Raw genomic sequence first — 19957 nt, forward strand, 5'->3', positions numbered from 1 at the left:
AAAACTATAACTATTATAATGTAGCTATTATAAAATTATAATAGTTATCATTTTATACCCATTACAATATAAACTTATCTTGCTTATATAATTGCTTAATTGATTTATGTATAGTATACTCGAGGGCAGTTACATGTGGTTAGTGGGATGGAACATGTAGTTTTCGGGATATAATTGAGTTGGTTATTACGGGACAGATTTATTGAAGTGGACGAGGGTCGAATTTCGACAACACAAGGTAATGTCCTTTTCGTAGTGATCAACTGTAATTTTCTGATTTATTTTCTCATAAATGATCGTGAGATCGATCATGTGAAATTATTGGGTGATGAATTTCACTTTTTATTGAAGAAGGGATGGAATATGTAATAATTGAAAAAATATAACCTCTTTTTATTTTTTGCCTAATTTGATGATTAATGACGTGACATTAGAATTTGATAGGCAATAATCAAATTAAGAGGGCCATGCAACTTTTGTATCTCATCGAGCATTGAGCTGGATCCACGTGTGCCTGTTTCCACTCGAATGATATCGATAGAGATTTTCTCTATTATTCGTGCTGGAAAATTAGCTATTTGATTATTTTTTATAAGAAAAATAATTCTATTTCTTCTAATATTTTTCTGATATTCATCCAGGGAAAAAAATTATTTTCAATATTTTTAGTTATACGAATGAAAAGAATAAATTATGTATTAATATATAAAATATAAGAATAAAAATTAAAAGTCAGCTCTTTATTTTTATTTTCTATTATTAAAAGAGTATTTCTTTTTAAGAATATCAAAAGAAACCTTATATTTTAAAAATATTCTTATCTTCGATTTTAGTTAGATTTTTTTTTCAATCAAAGTTATTATGAATAATTTAATCAAAATCACTTCTCATTATAATAATTTTAATTAATATTTAAGCAACATTAATAAATATTAATTATTTTTAAGGAAATTAATAAGTTTAATAACAAATTAATTCGTTCTCCTCCCTTTCCCTCTATAAATAACCTCAAGTCTCACAATTCATCTTCCAGTCCAGTCCCTCTGCTTCTTCTCTGTTTTCCTTCCTAGTAAACGGAGTTCCTTTGGCTCCTCTGTTTCCGTCTTCTTCTTCTCCGCCGGAGGAAGTAGAGAGATGGAGGTGCACATGGACGAGAAGTGGAAGCTGTCGAAGAAAGGGAGCAGGCGGAGCAACGCCGCGGCGGCGGCGGCGCGGCCGCTGTCGCGGCGGTGTGCGAGGATGGTGAGGGAACAGAGGGCGAGGTTGTACATCATGCGCCGCTGCGTCACCATGCTCGTGTGCTGGAGAGAGTGCTGACTGGTTTGACTCCTTGACTTCGCCGGAGATGGTACCCGGCGCCGGAAAAAAAAAACACGAAGATTGAAGACAAATTTGACGATCTGCAAGAGATTGATCTCGTTCGATCTCTCGAGTTCTCTGACTGTTCGGCCTTCGGCTAAGTACTTGTTTACTTGGACGGTGAGAGAAAGCGATGATGGTTGAGAAATTAAGAATATAAAAAATTTATTATAATAATATAATTAAGTTTTTATTTATTTATCTATACTAAATAATTATTAATTTTTGTTTTTTTTATTTTCATACCACGTCAGCACGTCCTGGTCCCACCAAACAGCAGGGGTCAACTCCGGTCAATTTTAAGCAAACACGGCGTTGAATTAATTCACATCGTGACTTTAATTATCGCATTAATCGTGCCATTAATTTAATGGTCTATCTTATTTTGGTAAAGCTGTCCGTTAAATGCCGTTTTAATTAATTTAACAGAAGCATTAGAGTTGGTAATATCTGTTTCGCTAATTAAACCCTTTAGGGTTCAAAGGCAGAGCTCTGGGCGATCTTCGACCGTCTGCGTGGCGATCCGACGGCGTAGATTGTTCTTCCCTCTCGTTTTTGTTGCGCTCTTGCTGGCTCTCAATTGGAGCTACAGTGGGGGCTCGGAGTGGTGTAGCACGAAAGAGGGTGCCCAATGGGAAATGGCGGAGTGGATCGGCGATCACCGGGCGGTTTGATGATGGATGTTTAGCTGAAGATGGAATCTTTTTGCTCCGATCTCTCTGTTGGCTTGATTTTGAGCGTTAATGTTCATGTTTGTTTTCTCTGAGCTTGAGTTACGGATCTTGACGTTTAGGTTGGGAAAAATGATGCGTTTCGTCGGTTTTATTGTGAAAGATTCAATTTTGTTTGGTGAAGCCCAAGCTTTTTTGAGCTTTCGAGGTATGGAGATGTTAGAGCTGCAATTTGTTCGCACTTCTTTCCTTCTTTTTCGTAGGGTTTAAGTTGATTTATTTCTTGTTAGGGCATTGAGAAGCAACTGAGCATGTTGTCTGATATGGGAGTTCGTTCTTTGATCGGGAGCGGAGGGGATGGTTTTGGCGGCGAAGATTTTGAGGAACTGGGTTTGCCGCTCAGGGAGCAGAGGAGGCAAGAGGCGAGTGATCGAGAAAGGGAGCTCAGCATTTTCCGGAGCGGATCCGCTCCGCCCACTGTCAATGGTTCACTCGCCGCAGTGGGAGGGATCTATGGGCGCGAAGGTGCATTCGGCGTGCCAGATATTTCCTCAGTAAAGAATGGGCACGAGATTTCGTCAGAGGAGGAACTTCTCTCCAATCCAGCATATGTCTCCTACTACTACTCGAATGCGAATATGAACCCCCGGCTACCGCCCCCGGTGCTCTCCAAGGAGGACTGGCGATCAACACAGAGGCTCCAATCCAGCTCTTTGATGGGAGGGACTGCCGATAGAAGGAAAATCAATGGAGGGGAAGAAGGGGATGACAGATCACTCTTCTCTAAACAACCAATTTTTACTTCGATGGAGGAGCAACAGGTAGAGACAATTAAGGAACTTGGGGCAGGAGAATGGGTTGATAGAGGAGATGGCTTGATTGGTCTGTCACTTGGGCGCCAGAAGAGCTTTGCTGATGTTGTGCAGGTGATCCATTTGTCAATATATAGCTGACAAAATCAGTTTTTTGATTGATCTCAGCACTTCAATCCCTCTTGATACAATTATTTACTTTACTTTCTATTTACATTTCAGGCATAATCTTTTAGATTCGTCCTGATTGTACAATTTATAGCTCAAATTCATATCCCATCTCTTTGTATTTAGATAAGTTTTTGTTCACTTGTGGTAGCAAAAATCGGTGCTCACACTTGTATCTGACGATGACAATTTACATAACTACTTGTATTTTTTTAGTTACTTTGATTTGAGTTTTAGACCTAACAAAACACATAATCATTGTTTTCATTCCTAAAAATGCAGAACATTTTGTGGTCCTAACTGAGGTCAACCTATATGACAAGTTTGCTTACATGTTTAATCCTGGTTACAACATAGAATAAATAACAAATAATAAAATTTTATCTCACATAAAAATTTGTGCCTATCTAGAAATTAGGATCCAAGTAATAGATCAAAATAAGTGGACCAGCAGTGCACTCACAAGGCATTTAGTTCATGTGGAGAAGCTTGAAGTGATCAATACCCTTTAGTGCATCAGCCTTTTTTCCTTCCGGAATTTGGTCATATAATGGAGATAGCACACCATCAAAGATAAAGCCACAAGAAATTAGTGGTTGTTATGTTCATAACTGTGATTATAAGAAATACATGCAGAGTGATAATTAGATACCTAGTTGTGTGTTGCAGTGTAGTGAGTAAGAAAAAGTAGCGTTTTCAATATCAGATTCTAGCCTGCTCATTTCCACCTAGCCCTTTTAATCGGTCTTTCACATTGTCAACCTAGTTTTGAATAATGAACATATGTCAGCACCCATGATATCATGTCACATGCATACTTTTTCTCTTATATTTGGTGCTTTACATTCTGTCATTTTAAAAATACATATAGATTCTTTTGCTGACCAGAATTGTGGTTGGCATAATTTGACTGTTGAGTTTTTTAGGATGAAATTGTACAAAATGGTCCCAGTTCAAGCCATCCCTCACGCCCTGCAAGTCGTAGTGCTTTTAGTGGTTCTGAACCATTATCTTCTCCTGGCACCCAGATTGCATCACATAAAGTAAGTGCATTGATGGATGCAGAAAACAGCAGATTTCTACATAGTGATAATGGATATGAGAAAACTGGTACATCATTGCCTCACAGTTATGCATACGTTGTGGGCTCCTCTTTGAAGCGAAGTACTACTGATGCCCAGTCACTTGCAAGAGCTCATAGTCCTTGCATTCCACATTCAGGCCCGAGAATTGGTGCCCCTGACAAAAAAACTCATGATTTCTCCTCCTCGAATGGTATTTCATTGGATACAGTTGAATCTGACGATCTTATAGCCTCCTTATCGGGTATTAACCTGTCAACCGCTGGTGAAAATACTACAAAATCAAAGATTCAGCAAGGAATATATGATAACCAGAATTTTCCTTTTGCTTCACATTTGGGCCAGAACAATGTTGACAAACAACTTACTCTCAAAAATTCTGATCCAGCATATGTAGGCATGCAGGCCATTTCTAAGTCAGCAAAACCTCCTTACCCTGGCTCTATTAGAAATTCAGAAGGTTCAGTGGATTTGAGAACTTCAGGATCAGGTTTGAATGGGTTAATTGAATCTCAAAAGTCTCCTGCTAAATCTGACAAGTCATATCTTGAAGCACCTTCTCATTACATCACTACAAATGGTGTTTCTTCTCTGTACGAGAGTGTCAATGCAGCCTTTTCAAGTTCCAATCTCAATGCATATTCAGAAAATCCAGCATTGTCATCGAGTTTGATAAATCACGTTGGCTTGGGATCTTTGTCTCCGATGTTGGAAAGTGTTGCTACTGTATCACCAAATGCATCACCTAATATGGAGGTAGGGGCTTTACGGGGTGGAACTTTCTCACCACCAAATTTAGTTGGGCCTGCAGATTTACGAACTCTCAGTAGAAATGGAAATTCAGTTTCCGCTGCAGCAGCTCTTCAGACACCACTTAATGACCCACTTTATATTGAGTACTTGATGGCAGCTGAATATACTGCTCAACTTGCAGCCAACTGTTCTAATCCATCCCCGGAGAAAGGTTATCTAAGTTCTTACACTGATTTACTTGGGATCCAGGAAACTTACTTGGAGTCCATACTTCAACAACAGAAGCTGTATGGCATGACACATCTGCCTAAATCTGCTTCTCTAATTCATAATTATTATGGGAATTCAGGATTTGCCCTGGCTACTTCATATCCAGGAAGTCCTTTAGCAAATTCTATCGCTTCTCCTGTTGGACCTGGCAGCCCTCTTAGTCTTAGAGAGCGCAATATGCATTATTCTTCCAACTGGCGAAACTTAAGTAGAGGTGTTCTGGGATCTTGGCATTCTGAGGCTAATGGTAACATAGATGGACATTTTCCATCCTCCCTCTTGGATGAATTCAAGAGCAATAAGACTAGAAGCTTTGAACTTGCTGAGATTGCTGGCCATGTGGTTGAGTTCAGGTATATAAATCTATTTTTTGCCTTGATTTCTTAATTCTGTTCCCATTTTGACCTCCAAGTACCTTTGTCAACATCTCAAATCTTCCATCCTACATAATTGGCAAGGATAAACATGAGATTCCAATCATAAGAGAACAATTATACCCAGATGTAGGACTACATGGAAACATCTAATGTCCTAGTGTCTCATGTGAGACTAGTTTTATATTCTAATCACATATAATTAGTAACTCTAGCACTCTCTTCAAACTAGAATGTAGATAAATCAATATTTGACTTGTTACCCAGAATAGAAATGGTCCCACAAAAAAGAAGACTGACTATGACAACGAAGACATAACACTAGTGTGTGGTTAAAGAACTTCAATAATGAAACACTCTGGATGAATGAGTTGATTATATTTTTTAAAAGAGTGAAATCCTCATGAATGTAGTTCTTTTTCTTAACTCATTTCAAATGGAAGATATCCCAGAATATTTATGTTTGTGAAAATGAAGCAAAAAATAGTGGAAAGTTGCTGAAATTTTTTTTGAAGAGACTATGTTTTACCTTACTTCAAGAGGCAAGATGTGAGAGGGTAGATTGACATCGCTACAAGGGGCAAGGTGTGAGAGTGGAGATTGAGTAAAGCTGAGATATGAATTTGAAAGAAAATGATGTTCAAAGAGAGACTGATGAATCTAGCTTTGTGTTTGCAGTGGAATACTTATGGTGTGTCAAATATAAAAGAGATTAGGGCTCCAATATATAAATTTAAGGTAAGAGAAATACCAGAACAAGGAGATTAGTTTTTCGTTTTATATTGAGAGAGGGTGCCAGGAGAAACAGGGTAAAATTTTTTTTCTTAAGTCTTTGGCCATGAGGTGTTTCCACACCATATTGAATATGAGACAATTCCCTGTTTGGAGCGGAGGTGACAAGGTTAATCCCTTCCAATAGTGTCATTATACGATTTAAACTCACAACCTTTGGTGGAAAGTTCTCCTCTTGCTTGCTTACCACTAGACCACGCAACTGTTGGTTAAAAGGTAAAACAAAAGCTCATGTATTGTTCTGTAAATAATTGGTAAAAAGATGATTGAATTCATGTGGTTGTTGACATGATGCAAGAAAGATACAAGGACAGGCAAAGAAGAGGGCTTATACATGGGCTCTGAAGAGCATGGTAGGACACTAGAAGTGATGTTGGAGATGATTCCTAAGGAGCCCATAGTCAAGAGCTTCTCAGCTGTTCAGCATGAAGATCTAGGGGCCCATGACAACATCAAAACAGAACTAAATGAGGCCATTCTAGTTTTATCAGATATAGGTGCTTGTAGATGTAGGTTGCTTGCATGTAGTGTGTGGAAGCAACAAGGTAAAGTGGATGAGCGGTGTTAAGAGCAACACATGAGGAATAATGAAGAAATTCAAACAATCTGCTCCATCTGTTTTATAGCACCAACATTACATTATTAGAATAATATGTATATCTTTATCTCTAGTTGCCTTATTTGAAATACTGTTGTATAGTGTCTGCTGTTCTTGTTGTTACATTGAGCAAGTTTAGTTTAAGGACTATCATATAAAAATGATAACTGGCATCCTTCTCACAGCTATTGGCTATGGAGATACAGGTATTCACTTTCAGATTAGGTGTTAATAGTATTAGTATACGACCACTAGATGATTGCACAGCACCTATCATTTTCTGTTATTTCTGAGGAATTTTTCTTACTACTCAGGAAATTCTAGCATAACAAAATTCTCACCTTAATAGTGAATTTTCTGATCTTCCTCTTAATCTTATCTGCCTAATTCGTCATACTAAACTACTAGTACATCTATGTTTTACAATAGTAGTCAATACTCCAATTTATTCACCGTTGTATCAGATATTTTTCATTAGCATACATAAAAATTTCTGAGTTTAACTTTCCTTTCCAGCGCTGATCAGTATGGAAGCCGCTTCATACAGCAGAAACTTGAAACAGCTACTACTGAAGAAAAAAACATGGTTTTTGTTGAGATAATGCCTCACGCTTTGTCTCTGATGACTGATGTGTTTGGGAATTATGTGGTTCAGAAGGTAGAATTTGACTTTCCAATGAACTCTATGAAGTTTCTATTCTGAATTGCTTCAAAAGGTCCTTATAATTTTTCTGCTTTTAGTTTTTTGAACATGGCTCATCAGCTCAGAGAAGGGAATTAGCTGACCACCTTAATGGGCATGTATTGGCTCTCAGCCTCCAGATGTATGGTTGTCGAGTGATCCAGAAGGTACTTTTTAGCTGAAAAATATCCAATTAGTGTGTTATAAAATATATTAATTCACCTCAGTTGATACTTTATTCTGCTTTTGTTTACACTATAATCCCCATACTTCTGCTTTACTGTATGCTCATGGTTGTGTTTCACTTCTTGTTTCAGGCAATAGAAGTAGTTGACTTGGACCAGAAGATAAAGATGGTTCAAGAGCTTGATGGGCACGTCATCCACTGTGTGCGAGATCAAAATGGGAACCATGTCATTCAAAAGTGTATTGAGTGTGTCCCACAAGATGCAATTCAGTTTATCATCTCAACATTCTATAATCAAGTTGTGACACTATCTACTCATCCATATGGTTGTCGTGTTATACAGGTTCTGCAGTTTTTTTTGACTCGTTGTCGTACTAGTATATGTGATTGCGTATTTTACTTCTATTATTATTATTATTTTTTCTATCGTCGCAGAGAGTGCTGGAGCATTGTGACAATCCTAATACTCAGCAGATTGTCATGGATGAGATTTTACATTCTGTTTCCATGTTGGCACAAGACCAATATGGTAATTATGTTGTTCAGGTCTGTTGTTCCTCAACAATAATCTATTCTTGTTGGATCAGCCTCAGATACATTAAAAAATTGTTCCTCCTTTTTATATAGTTTGCAATGACAAGCCAATTAAATTTTCTTTAAAGTCTGCGAATCTCACAAGCACCGTGCAGACTCATTCAATTTTCTTCCTGAGAATGTATCAATGGCAACCTGTTCTCCAATTATCTTGCATTAGTGACCTTGCTTAAGATTTGGTGAAGTTGTTCAATTATTCACCTTTGTTCTTCTTCCATGCTTCTGCAAAGTAACTCAAAAAAGCTTTGCTACGAATATATGCCGTATGTATTTGATTGTGAATTGCTGACGACTTGGATCCATAATTGCTCATGCAGATATTTGTATGCATATAAGAAGCTAAATTATAAGACTTTTGTTTTTCTTTCGATTTAAAGTTCAGAACATAGTTTACGACATTGTATGTATGTATATTGACAGCATGTGCTGGAGCATGGAAAGCCGGATGAGCGATCTGTGATGATTAAGCAATTAACTGGACAAATAGTACAGATGAGTCAGCAGAAATTTGCTTCAAATGTCATTGAAAAGTGCTTGACTTTTGGTAGTCTTGAAGAACGACAGCTTTTGGTGAACGAGATGTTGGGTTCGACTGATGAAAATGAGCCTCTCCAGGTTTGCTTCATCCATGCATTTCGTCGAAGTATCGTAATTGGATATATTGCCTGCCTTTGGTCTATTGTGTTTGTTTCCTTCTGAGCTTTTCTAATGATGCAATTTAGCTGACACCCTACTTGAATTTAGAGTTTGGACATTGGTTCATGCATTTAAATTCTGAGTACTTGAATTTAGAGTTTGGACATTGGTTCTGCCTTGCCTTTTCCACATTTCTTGTTCTTGAATTTGTATGTTTCTCTACTTGTTCAATGGCAGGCCATGATGAAAGATCAATTTGGCAACTACGTCGTACAGAAAGTGTTAGAGACGTGCGACGATCAGCAGCGGGAGCTGATCCTCTCGCGAATCAAGGTCCACTTGAACGCGCTTAAAAAATACACTTACGGGAAGCATATCGTTGCTCGTGTCGAGAAGCTCGTCGCGGCCGGAGGTGAGTCTACTATCAGTTTCTTCTCAAACAAAATGACTGTCATTTGCTGAGACACTTGTTTGTTCTCCTCCGACGAAAACTAAACAAGTTTCTGAATCTTTGCCGCAGAGAGGAGGATCGGGCTCCAGCCGCCCTTTCCGTCTTGAGACGGCAGCACACCGACGAAGTTGTACAGCTAACTGAGGCTAGTTTTAGCTCACTCTTTGATCTGGAAATAAGAACAATGTTGCTTGAATGGAATCCATCTTGTACATTTTGTAATTTGAAGGTAGTTTAATTATGCTAAGGCTGAGGCTCAGATGGCTAATAGTTTTATGGATGTAAAGGAAGCATAGAAGAGTGTTGTCGATTAGGAAGATGAGTTCATGTCGCTTCGGAGACATCCGATAAAATTGGAACGATATAGAGGAAGATGATGAGTTCATCTTTCTTTCCCTTGTTTACTCTTGGGATGATCTTTTATATATATATATGTTCTTCAAATGCTTGAAACATTTTTATTTGTGGCTTTGGTGTGAATTATTCTCTTGTTATAATACAAATGATTTTATGAGGTGACAGATTTTATTTTATTCATTTATTCTCTTTTTATTTCACATAAAAAGATATAATGACTTGTAGTAAACATGCAGTTAGTTAGTTAGGAGTACAGAGGCAGCTGCCATCGTCGCTCCTGGCTATCGGATCAAAGTTGGAGGCTTTAGGATGCGCGCAGCCTTCCGGGACTAATCTCCAGTATTAGACGAGTGATTTAATTGATTTCAGGGTGATTATGGATGGGATTAGAGGCTTAATCCTGACCGTAGTCGTCGCCGAGGGCGGCTCCGGTGAGGTACTTGTCGGCGAGATGCACCTTCATGTTGTCCTGCTCCGCCACCGCCCCACCAGCATCCGCCCGTACTCCATCAGCGTCGCCAGCGACATCTCCGGCTTCCGGAACGCAGGCGGCGGCTCCGCCGAGTTCACCGGGCGCTTCCTCACGATCAGGGACGGATTCAGAAACCAGTGGTGGATTGGGCTGATCTCAAGGGGAGTGAGAGGTACGAGATCACTTCGCGCGTTAGATATTTCATGGAATTTTAAATTTTTATTGAATGATTTTTTTATTATTTATAAAATTATTAAATTAATTTATGGGTAATAATATTTAATTAATAGACATTGGAAATATGAGGGGTCATGAGTATGATTGTTGATGTAGTCGTGGCAATACGGTGAGATAGAGGTAGTCGATCCACGAGTGTGGTGCGAGATTGTGCTCGAATGTGACTTCAATCCATAATTGTTCGCCTTCACCATCAACATAACTCCTAAGGGTACACCGACATAGAGGACATGTCGATCTGATCGTGGAAGCTACGACTGAGGACGGTAGTGCGATCAAACGAGCCGACCTACGACTGATCGTGGAAGCTACTTAACTGAACAATGAAGATGTGTTTCACTGAAACTTTTCTGGAAATAGCTTTGTCAGCTATCGAAAATTCGTTCGCGAAGCAAGATGAACAGCTTCATTTCAGTATCTTAGCTTCGATTTCCTCCAAGCTCAGGCCTTTCGTCTCCGGGATGTAGAAAAGAACGAAGGCAAGCGAGAGCAAGGCAATCACTCCGAATAGAAGAAAGATGTTCTCTGGTCCAAGAAGCTCCTACATTATGGTTTCGAAGCATATTACTTGCCAGATATAAAACTTAAGAACACTATGATATCGAATCTTGAACTTTATGATACCTTCAGGGGAGAAAAGGCAAATGTGACTAATGCATTCGCCCCGAAGTTGGTTAGAACTGCGAGACTGATTCCGCGCCCTCTTGTACGAATAGGAAATACTTCAGAAACCATCAGCCAACTGATCGGGCCAAACGATACCTGCGAAACACACACGATCAAGAATCGATCAAGATGTTGTGTTTATTCCAACTATTTGAAGTCGACTACAAGAATTCTATCTCTCCATTACATAGCAGAGGGTATTTGTGATGTTCTTGACATTCAAAATCATATATTACCATGATCTTATCCCGACAAATATCACAAAGAATTTATGAAATGGAGCAAAATATAGATTTGTAAGAGCTTACAGAGAATTGTACATATCTAAGAGTCTTCTTCAACTTATTTCGATATGCAACACGTGAATTCACACAAGATTCTTGTAATAGATTTGCGGATGAGACCCTTTCTCATGGTAAAATTACTAATATCTACGAGGGATGGCATATAAAACTTTGCGAAGGTCAGTCATATGATCGATACAAACAAGCTCGACTTATCTATTAGTACACAATTGAACAACTCTAGTTGCATCTTTACATATCATTTGAAACTGGCATAAAAAAACTGATGGAAATTTTTTTTGACATTTTTTCCGAGAATTAGCATATAAAATGAAAGATTATTACATTCAATGATATGCAAGGTGAAGATGTAAGTTACCTGGTATGAGCCGACATATAAAAGCAAAGCACCTACTGCAACCAGAGGAAAGCTTCCGAGAAACTTGTAATAAGCTGTAAGAAGGAATAAAGATAACACCTGCATTATCCAAGAAGAAAGTTTTCTTTATCACCTTTGAATAACTAATTAATGCTGCGATAAAAACTTCGATGCGATAACTAAAAACGCCAGCATGTAAAAGTTGAAGAAACTAATCTCTAAAACCACCACAATCATTTAATGCTACATGTTCCAAGGATCATAAGTATCACTATGAACATTACGAGGTAGATAAGTGAAATTAAGTACATACAATTCCACCAACACCACTGATCAACAATGGACGTCTCCCAAGGTCGTCAACTTTCAGAACAGCTAGTCCAGTCATCAGCAACTGAAATCATAAAATTCTCATTTATACAACAATATACTAGGATGGATCTTTCACCTATTGACTATTATACAGCAAACAACGTTGAAAGAATATGCCAAGAAGAAACAGCTGAGCACTCGTAAAGAAATACCAAGACAAATATAACCAAGTACAAGAGGACTTCACACGGTAAAGGAAAGATAATGTCAAAGAAATAATTGTTTGTAACTTGTTTAACTCTGTAGAGACAATATCTGCAAATTGTGACATGTGGATCCACGTATATAATGCAGTCTATAGTATAGAAGATTAGGTAACTTGTCGCAAGATTACCTCACTGATAGTTTTTTTTACATGAATTGGAATTAAGGATGACCATTTGACACATCATGGTTGAACCCTGCATCAAGCAACCCCAATCGAGGCAGCCCTGTGCTGTCCCACAACATCAAGGTATTTCTATAAAATTATGAATGCCAAATTTTAACTCACCTTCCTCTTCAATTCTAGCAATTGCCCTAATCCTTTTTGAATTCAACAACCATAAAATAAAATGCAAGAAGAATTTGGCCATGGCCAAATTAGCCACATAGGCTACACAATGGTGAAATAATGAATCAATCTTTAGAAAAATTAGAATGTTCTTCTCTTGCATAGAGAATTTTGGCCTATTGATTGGGAAAACCAGATGGCTACTAATGTATCTTAATGCTCCTAAATCGGTTGCATAATACATGGGATTATAATCATGATTAAACCAGAATTGTTCCTTTTTTAGCAAAATGCACAATTATTTTCTACTCTGATTTTGTTATGATATTGTCAATTGCTGAGCCATACATCATCATACAACATAATTCTGATAAAAATTCTAATTTATTCATGTGTTTTTTTCCTTAAGATGTGATTAGAGTGTAACTTATTCAGATACCTTAAAAAACCCAACCACAACTGAAACTCTAGCAGCATCAGATGCAGCTGCAAATCCAGCACTCTGCGCAGGAGAAAAAGGACATTAAAAAACAAAAGAAATTAAATTACTCTATCCCTCAAACATACAGACATTCATCTAATGTGTAGTACCTGAAGAATTGAAGTAGCATAGTATAAGACACTTGGTTGTCCTGTTATCTGAGGAGACAAGAATTCAGTTTTCACCAATAGCAGTTTCTCAATTTATGGATCATAGCAAATTCACAATTAGTCAAACACCTGCTGGAAGAGTACCAACCCTCCTCCAATTATAAAAGCCTTCAAACTTGCTCCCTGAAAGACCTCCAAGAAACTACCTTCAGGTTCTTCCTTAGCATAGGCAGCCTTCAGAGAAGTCAATGTTTCTTCTATTTCCTTGTCAGTTTTTTTATCAGTAACTGAACGACCCCGAAGCTTTGTCAACGCATTAATAGCCTTTTCTTTATAATCCTCCAAAGAACCTTGCCCTTGAACTCCCCTTAGAAGTAACCATCTCGGAGATGGTGCCAAAGCCCACATGCCCAAAGCCATTACAAGCGCAATTGGTGCACTTACACCATACATGTAACGCCAGCCTCCAACAGCAGAAATCTGAATACTACCCACAAGATAGCCCAACTACATCAAAAATCAAAAGATACCTTTGAGAGTTAGAAAATTTCACTTCCATAGGAGAGGTACTTCAGATACCGAATAAAAAGAAAACCCACCAATATCCCAAGAACAATGAAAAGTTCCTTCAGTGAAATTAGTGTTCCACGTATTTGTGATGGTGAAGTCTCTGCAATATAAAGAGGAGCTCCGTGCATGGCCTATGAAAGAAGATGCACGAAATTGAATGCATTTTACTGAGAACAGTGTGCTCGTACAACTGCAAGGAAACAATCTTTATATGAAAAAGTATTTTTCTATTTTGAACCTTCTATCTCCTATTCCCTCTTCACATTCAACCTCATCTTTCTCTTCTCATTATTTCCAAGCATGAATGCACTAATAAATACCATATGTTATGAAGAGGGCTATGTTGGTAAGGGTATAAATGGTGGAGAAGGAAAATCAGCTTAGGTGTCTAGTTGATAAAAAAAGAAGCGAGAGAGAGATTTGGACTCTTCTTTGTCAATTATTAAATTTGCTTATACGAATTATACAAAACCAATCAACTCATTGATGCTCATTTGAAGTTGTTTACAGATACCTATCTCATTAGCTTATTGTCTGATTTCATTGCCTATCTCTTCCCACATGAGTTTGCTAATAGTTTTTTAGAGAGCATCTAGAGATTCATACAAGTACTAGGAGAAAAATTGCATTAGAATTGTAAAATGCTTGCTAATGACACCTTCAACTAAATGAGTACAAAAACGGAGATCATGCTCTTGTACGCATATGTCTTGAATACTTTTCTAAGATCTCATTCAAGAAACTTCATACCCGCTTAATGTTCTTTATCTTGGCTTGCTAAATGAATTAAACATTAGTCCTATTTTGAACATAGAGGATTTGCTATCTTACTAAGGAACATTTGGACTTCTGTCTTTGTTTATTGATTTCCACAGGTCAAACTACTTAAATTTTGATAGTTGCACTCCCCTTTACAACATAGCCAACCTATGAAATTGTTGACATAATTGACAGGCAAATATATTAGCACCACACAAGCCCACAACATTATCTGATCTATAGGATGGACACCCCATATAATGATAAAGCTTTTATCATAAAAGATAACTTCACCAAATGGCCCCAATCAAGTTTATATAGTTTAAAAGGAAGTGCCATAATCAACTTCCCCAAGGACTCCCTGGATTGGCCATTCCACACATTCACAATGATGAAATGCAGATCATGATTTCTAGTCTCCTCACTCAAGGGAGTCAAGTTCTTATAGATAGAGGAGAATCATGCAGTAAAAAGAATGTTATAACCTTGTGGAATTTTTTTTAAAATTAATCGGTCCCAAAACAAACCGGTTCATGATTCAAGTATTAAACAATTACCCCAGTTTTTTGCCACTTACCAATCCTATGCCAGTGCCATAGATGAATCGACCAATGATAAGAGCAACAAGATCAGGGGCAAATCCCGTGATCAACCCACCAACAAGATAGAGTGCAGCAGCTACAATCAATTCTCTTCTTCTTCCTACACCAATACAGTTGTCCTAAAATATGCACAAACAACAGAAAAATCTCATACTAGATGATGTTGGAACAAAGGATAAGCTTAAAAATTCACCAAGAAAATCAGCAGTGGGGTATGCTATGAGTGATCCTGCAAGAGCTCCGTAAAGTGAACCGCTCACCTGAATAAACACATTACGAAGAAAACTCCATCTAGTTATACTAGCACAGAAGTTTTAAGTAAGAAACCATGAATCTATATAAATTGTAACAAAATCAAATTGAGAAGTACCACAAGCCCAAGCTGCACCGCTGAGAGGCTGAACCAAGTGGTACCACTGAGTTCGGCGGACTGCAAAGAAACAATAATGAATGCTAAACAGGACCTTTACCATTTTAACTTTGAATCTAGAAGGAAGGATAACGATGAGATAATTTACTTACTTGGAGAGAAATGGAAGCTCCGGACGTGGCTCCAATGTCATAACCAAAGAGAAGGCCCCCCAACGCGGGGAACAAGAACCTAAATTTCGAGACTTGACCATCAAAATCACCCCTCACAATGCAAAATATCGAAGTAACAAGTGGGATTTTGCTTCACTTACGGAGGAACGACAGACGACCAAGAAAATTCGCCGTCTTCCACATCGTCCGCATCCTCCGATGGGGACAGGGGGGAGTAATCCGCGCCTTGCGCTTGCAGGCGAAGCTTCTGTTTCAAAATGAAAACATTTAAGAAACCGGAAGCATGAAAAAAAAAAAACAGACACCAAAAGAGAAAGGGATCGGGTGGAACCGTACCCTGAGATTGAGCGAGGCGACGGAGGGGAGGAAGAAACGGCGAGATGAGTGCAGACGCGTGTCGTTCTTCTCCTTGATCGTTCCGAAGTGGCCCAAAGAGTAGGAAGGCAACCGGGACAGAGGCGGCGGAGCGGATGCGGCGGTGGCGCGCACGGTGGCGGAAGAGACCGACATGGTCGCCATTCGCGTGCAAGCTTTCGCCGAGGAACAATGGCCGAACACGGATAATAAAACTTTTTTAATTGCCCATATTCTCACCCGAGACTATACCTTCCTTGCTATTAGTAGAAGGCAGCTCGTGGGACCCGGTTGTTCGAATCCTAACGAATAGAATTGAGGGTAAAATTAAAGTCAAATAAATGGGCACCAGTCTTGACTCTGGATTAGCCATGTGAATCATATAATGGCGATAAATAAGAATCTATTTATTATCTATATCAATAATCAAAGTCTACTTCGTTAATTATTTAAGAAACTTTTACAAAGAATATATGTCAACGCCGTCTGGGTGGTGTAGTTGGTCATCACGCTAGTCTCACACACTAGAAGTCCCCGGTTCGAACCCGGGCTCAGACAAGGGTTTTGATTGTAAATTTTTTAGGTTACTGCACACGTTCTCTTCAAAAGCTTAAGAATAAATGAAAAATAAAAAATTGGTTTTTGCACAATAAATTTTTTTAACATTTAAGTATTAATCACAAGCTGTATAAAAATTAAAAAAATAAAGTTATAATGTCTGAGCCCGGGTTCGAACCGAAGATCACAAGCTGTTCTTAATAAAAATTAAAAAAAAATAAAATTATAATGTCTGAGCCCGGGTTCGAACCGGGGACCACTAGTGTGTGAGACTAGCGTGATAACCAACTACACCACCCAGACAATGCATACACTAGTCCAATTTATTAAATATATATTATTTCATTGAGTTTAGAACACGTCATCACCACTGCGACTGCGCATTAGTTCCTGAGTTTTCCTTCGAGTTTTTTTTTTAATTTTCTATTTTACATGGATTTTCATAAACTTCAAACTGATTTGCACAAGTTCTAAGAATTGTGTACAGGTATTACAAGTCTACAACTTTTCTACTACATTGTTTGTCATAAATGATGAGATTACAATCTTTGCTCGAATATCTTGAAGCTTTCACAACCATACGGAATCGACAGAGTTCAGGCTTTTGATGCGTGGACACTTCTTTTGGTGCCTTTTCTGCATTCAAAATCACAAAAAAAAAAAAAAAGAGTAAATTGAGTATTACAATTATAAAAAATATCAAGCACAAGCAGTTAACTGATGGCAGTAGATAGCAGTAATACAGAATCTTAAGTGATGATACCAATGCTTATGTTCAGAATCAATGAAGTGCTTGAACATAATCAGGTTTTCACACAAAGAAACATCAATACAAAAATACTTCAAGCTGTCTTTTTAGTATAGATCGATGCAACTCATTTTATATGTGTAGTTTTGCCACGTAAGATCCTCGTGTCTTAATGTTTAAGATGACTTACAAGTGCATTCTGATACACCTACGAAGCAGTAATCATTCAAGTAATAGCAAATTAGAAAGATATCATAGGAAGGCCAAAGTCAAATACCTTCTATCCCTCTAACTGCTGCCCCTCACAAATAGTATCAGCCTGCAGATCAGTCGTGTTTGGAATACTTTTGTCTCTCCAAATTGCTTGAACTTCATCTGTACGGAACCTCTGGGTGAATGTCGATTCCTCTAATGGGGTGGTCATACCATGTGCGAAAGCAAGGAGACCAGTGTAAGCTATCATTGCCCCATTGTCAATACAATATCTATCATCAGTTGCAAATAGCTTGCCTCCTCTTTCGGAACACATTATCCTCATCATCTCTTGCAATCTTTCATTGCATCCCACACCGCCAACAATTAAAACATCCTTCTTATCGCAGTGCGCCATTGCACGTTCAGTGATCTCAACAAGCATGGCAAAAACTGTTTCCTGGGCACAGCGTCAGTTCATTACAGTTAGCAAGAAACGGACCTAAGTCAAAATGGTTCAGTGTTCCATCTTAATTCTGTTACCCTTCACCTTTTCTGGTTTTCCGTACAAAGTGGCTACATTTTCAATTGAAAAACATTCCGATGGGATACGCAAGTAGAGAGAAACATTACCTGCAAAGAGTAGCAGAGATCCGCAGGTGTGCATTCATTGTTTTTAAGCAGCTCAACAGCAGTAGCTTCTATATAGCTTAGTATACCACTGAATGAAACATCCATACCCTTAACCACATAAGGAAGATCAATGAACTTCTCTCCTTTCTTTGCAAGCTGAATTTGAGAATCACGAGAATCAAATGAGTTAAAGAAAACATGGTTAAAATGAATCACAAAACAACAACGACAAGAACATAAAAAAAATGAGAGGTCACTAGAATTTATTCAAATGATCTTAATACAAAATTCATTTCCTATTTGTGTGATTTCAGATCTAGCAATGGTAAAACATAAGACTCTCATAGGTAGTGAGAAGATCATAGACCATCATGTGCAAGGGGGGCAAATACAAGGATGCCACCAAATTAACAAATAAACTGCAAACTCATCAAGGTACAAAAAAAGTTATTCTCAGATACTACTGCCTGAATGATACAAATCAATAGTGGCACTCACTCAAAAAAGTTCACATTTTCAAAAGAAAAACATGTGTGGAATTGTTTGCATGTATCTTCGTTGTATCTGAAGCTTCTTGAATCAACTAAAGTAAAGTGCAAGAATTTAAAAATGTTCTATTATTCAAGTGCTAGAAGAATTAAAAGTTCTAACAAAATGAGATATTGTTCATCGATCATGCTCAGTTTCTACATGAAACGACCAGAACATGTTACTAAACCCTATCAGCTCAATCGAGGAAGCGTTAGGAATTAGCTCACTGGCTGCAATGAGGTATCAAATAGGCACTATGACTTGATCTGACGACAAAGACCAAGGTGTCGAGCTACAAATCAGTAAGACGAGAGAATTTGATTCCGTACTGTGAGTTGCTGGTATTTTTAATTCTATTAATACTGTTCATCATTTGTAAATAACTAAATAATCTTCAAAATAGCATTTTTTTAGAAGATGAGTGACGCGGACCTGCTCGATGTTATACCCAGGGCTGGGATCATTGGACAGCGTAAGAACCCTAGCGAAGCGATCCAGGCAGTTACCCACGGCGATGTCAATAGTCTCCCCGAAAATTCTGTACTTGCCCTCGCTGTACGCTATGACCTGAGTGTTCCCTCCACTGACGTAGAGCACGACGGGGTCCTCGGCCCCCGTGACCACCCGGCCCATCTCGATGTGGGCAACGCAATGATTGACGGCAACGATGGGCTTGCCCCAGAGCTGGGAGAGCGCTCGGACGGCGACGGCGGAGACCTGGAGAGGCGCGCCCATGCCAGGGCCCTTGGTGTAGCAGATGCAGTCGATGTCGGCGGGCGTCAGGCCGGCGTCAGAGAGGGCGGTGCGGAGGAGGGGCAGCAAATGGCGGAGGTGGTGGTGGGCCGTCTCCCGGGGGAGGAAGCCATGGCCCGGCGGCGTGATGTAGGTGTGGCGGGGGTTGGAGAGGATGCTGCCGTCGAGGGCGACGATGCCCACGCCTATCTTGTTGGCCGACCCCTCGAACCCCACGGCAATCAGCGTCTTGTCCCTATTCTCCATGATCGATCGCCTTCTTCTCCCGTTCCCGAAAGAGATTTCACGAAGCGGAGACGAGGGTTTGGGAAGCCCCCTAGGGTTCAAAGTTGCGCCTTTTATGGCGGCGGCCGCCGGAAACCACAAATAAGCCGGGTAAGAAACTAACGGTAAAAACCAACACGCTCTATTCTTGGTAATTTTAACTCCTTTCA

At 39.0% G+C, this 19957-nt stretch overlaps 3 protein-coding genes and 2 non-coding genes across 5 annotated transcripts; 2 read left to right on the forward strand and 3 right to left on the reverse strand.

Annotated features, from left to right (window-relative positions):
• The first annotated feature begins 2116 nt into the window (after positions 1–2116).
• On the forward strand, positions 2117–9676 carry LOC141844945 (pumilio homolog 1-like). The gene is made up of 10 exons (XM_074732927.1): positions 2117–2238; positions 2321–2956; positions 3937–5468; positions 7396–7537; positions 7621–7728; positions 7879–8091; positions 8184–8294; positions 8763–8957; positions 9216–9390; positions 9499–9676. Exons 2-10 carry the CDS (start codon positions 2342–2344, stop codon positions 9534–9536), a joined length of 3129 nt encoding a protein of 1042 aa, XP_074589028.1. The 5' UTR covers positions 2117–2238; positions 2321–2341; the 3' UTR covers positions 9537–9676.
• Positions 9677–10827: 1151 nt separating this feature from the next.
• LOC141845015 (D-xylose-proton symporter-like 3, chloroplastic) lies at positions 10828–16297 on the reverse strand. The gene is made up of 14 exons (XM_074733017.1): positions 16091–16297; positions 15895–16001; positions 15734–15812; positions 15582–15641; positions 15405–15471; positions 15187–15311; positions 13880–13981; positions 13410–13787; positions 13281–13328; positions 13129–13191; positions 12138–12218; positions 11825–11923; positions 11120–11257; positions 10828–11036 (listed from the first exon to the last, which is right to left on the reverse strand). Exons 1-14 carry the CDS (start codon positions 16271–16273, stop codon positions 10902–10904), a joined length of 1665 nt encoding a protein of 554 aa, XP_074589118.1. The 5' UTR covers positions 16274–16297; the 3' UTR covers positions 10828–10901.
• A 295-nt stretch (positions 16298–16592) lies between these two features.
• Positions 16593–16666, forward strand: TRNAV-CAC (transfer RNA valine (anticodon CAC)). The gene has a single exon. It is a non-coding gene; the product is annotated as a tRNA-Val (tRNA).
• A 229-nt stretch (positions 16667–16895) lies between these two features.
• Positions 16896–16969, reverse strand: TRNAV-CAC (transfer RNA valine (anticodon CAC)). Its single transcript has one exon. It is a non-coding gene; the product is annotated as a tRNA-Val (tRNA).
• Positions 16970–17134: 165 nt separating this feature from the next.
• LOC141845302 (uncharacterized) lies at positions 17135–19850 on the reverse strand. Its single transcript, XM_074733367.1, has 4 exons — positions 19203–19850; positions 18240–18395; positions 17692–18066; positions 17135–17302 (listed from the first exon to the last, which is right to left on the reverse strand). Exons 1-3 carry the CDS (start codon positions 19767–19769, stop codon positions 17695–17697), a joined length of 1095 nt encoding a protein of 364 aa, XP_074589468.1. The 5' UTR covers positions 19770–19850; the 3' UTR covers positions 17135–17302; positions 17692–17694.
• Between the last annotated feature and the right edge of the window lie 107 nt (positions 19851–19957).

Source organism: Curcuma longa, chromosome 14 (genome assembly GCF_044706935.1).
Source record: "Curcuma longa cultivar G26 ecotype Majalengka, Jawa Barat chromosome 14, ITB_CL_G26_1.1, whole genome shotgun sequence".
NCBI lineage: Eukaryota > Viridiplantae > Streptophyta > Magnoliopsida > Zingiberales > Zingiberaceae > Curcuma > Curcuma longa.

Coding starts and splice junctions, on each gene's coding strand:
- LOC141844945 (XM_074732927.1), top strand. CDS start 2,342: ATGTTGTCTGATATGGGAGTTCGTTCTTTGATCGGGAGCGGAGGGGAT. Junction 2,957..3,936: donor GCTTTGCTGATGTTGTGCAG/GTGATCCATTTG, acceptor TGAGTTTTTTAG/GATGAAATTGTACAAAATGG. Junction 7,538..7,620: donor GGAATTATGTGGTTCAGAAG/GTAGAATTTGAC, acceptor TTCTGCTTTTAG/TTTTTTGAACATGGCTCATC.
- LOC141845015 (XM_074733017.1), bottom strand. CDS start 16,273: ATGGCGACCATGTCGGTCTCTTCCGCCACCGTGCGCGCCACCGCCGCA. Junction 16,002..16,090: donor TCGCCTCGCTCAATCTCAGG/GTACGGTTCCAC, acceptor ATTTTGAAACAG/AAGCTTCGCCTGCAAGCGCA. Junction 13,982..15,186: donor ATGGCACTGGCATAGGATTG/GTAAGTGGCAAA, acceptor CTTCTTTCATAG/GCCATGCACGGAGCTCCTCT.
- LOC141845302 (XM_074733367.1), bottom strand. CDS start 19,769: ATGGAGAATAGGGACAAGACGCTGATTGCCGTGGGGTTCGAGGGGTCG. Junction 18,396..19,202: donor CTGGGTATAACATCGAGCAG/GTCCGCGTCACT, acceptor TCTCAAATTCAG/CTTGCAAAGAAAGGAGAGAA. Junction 18,067..18,239: donor ATCTCTGCTACTCTTTGCAG/GTAATGTTTCTC, acceptor CGCTGTGCCCAG/GAAACAGTTTTTGCCATGCT.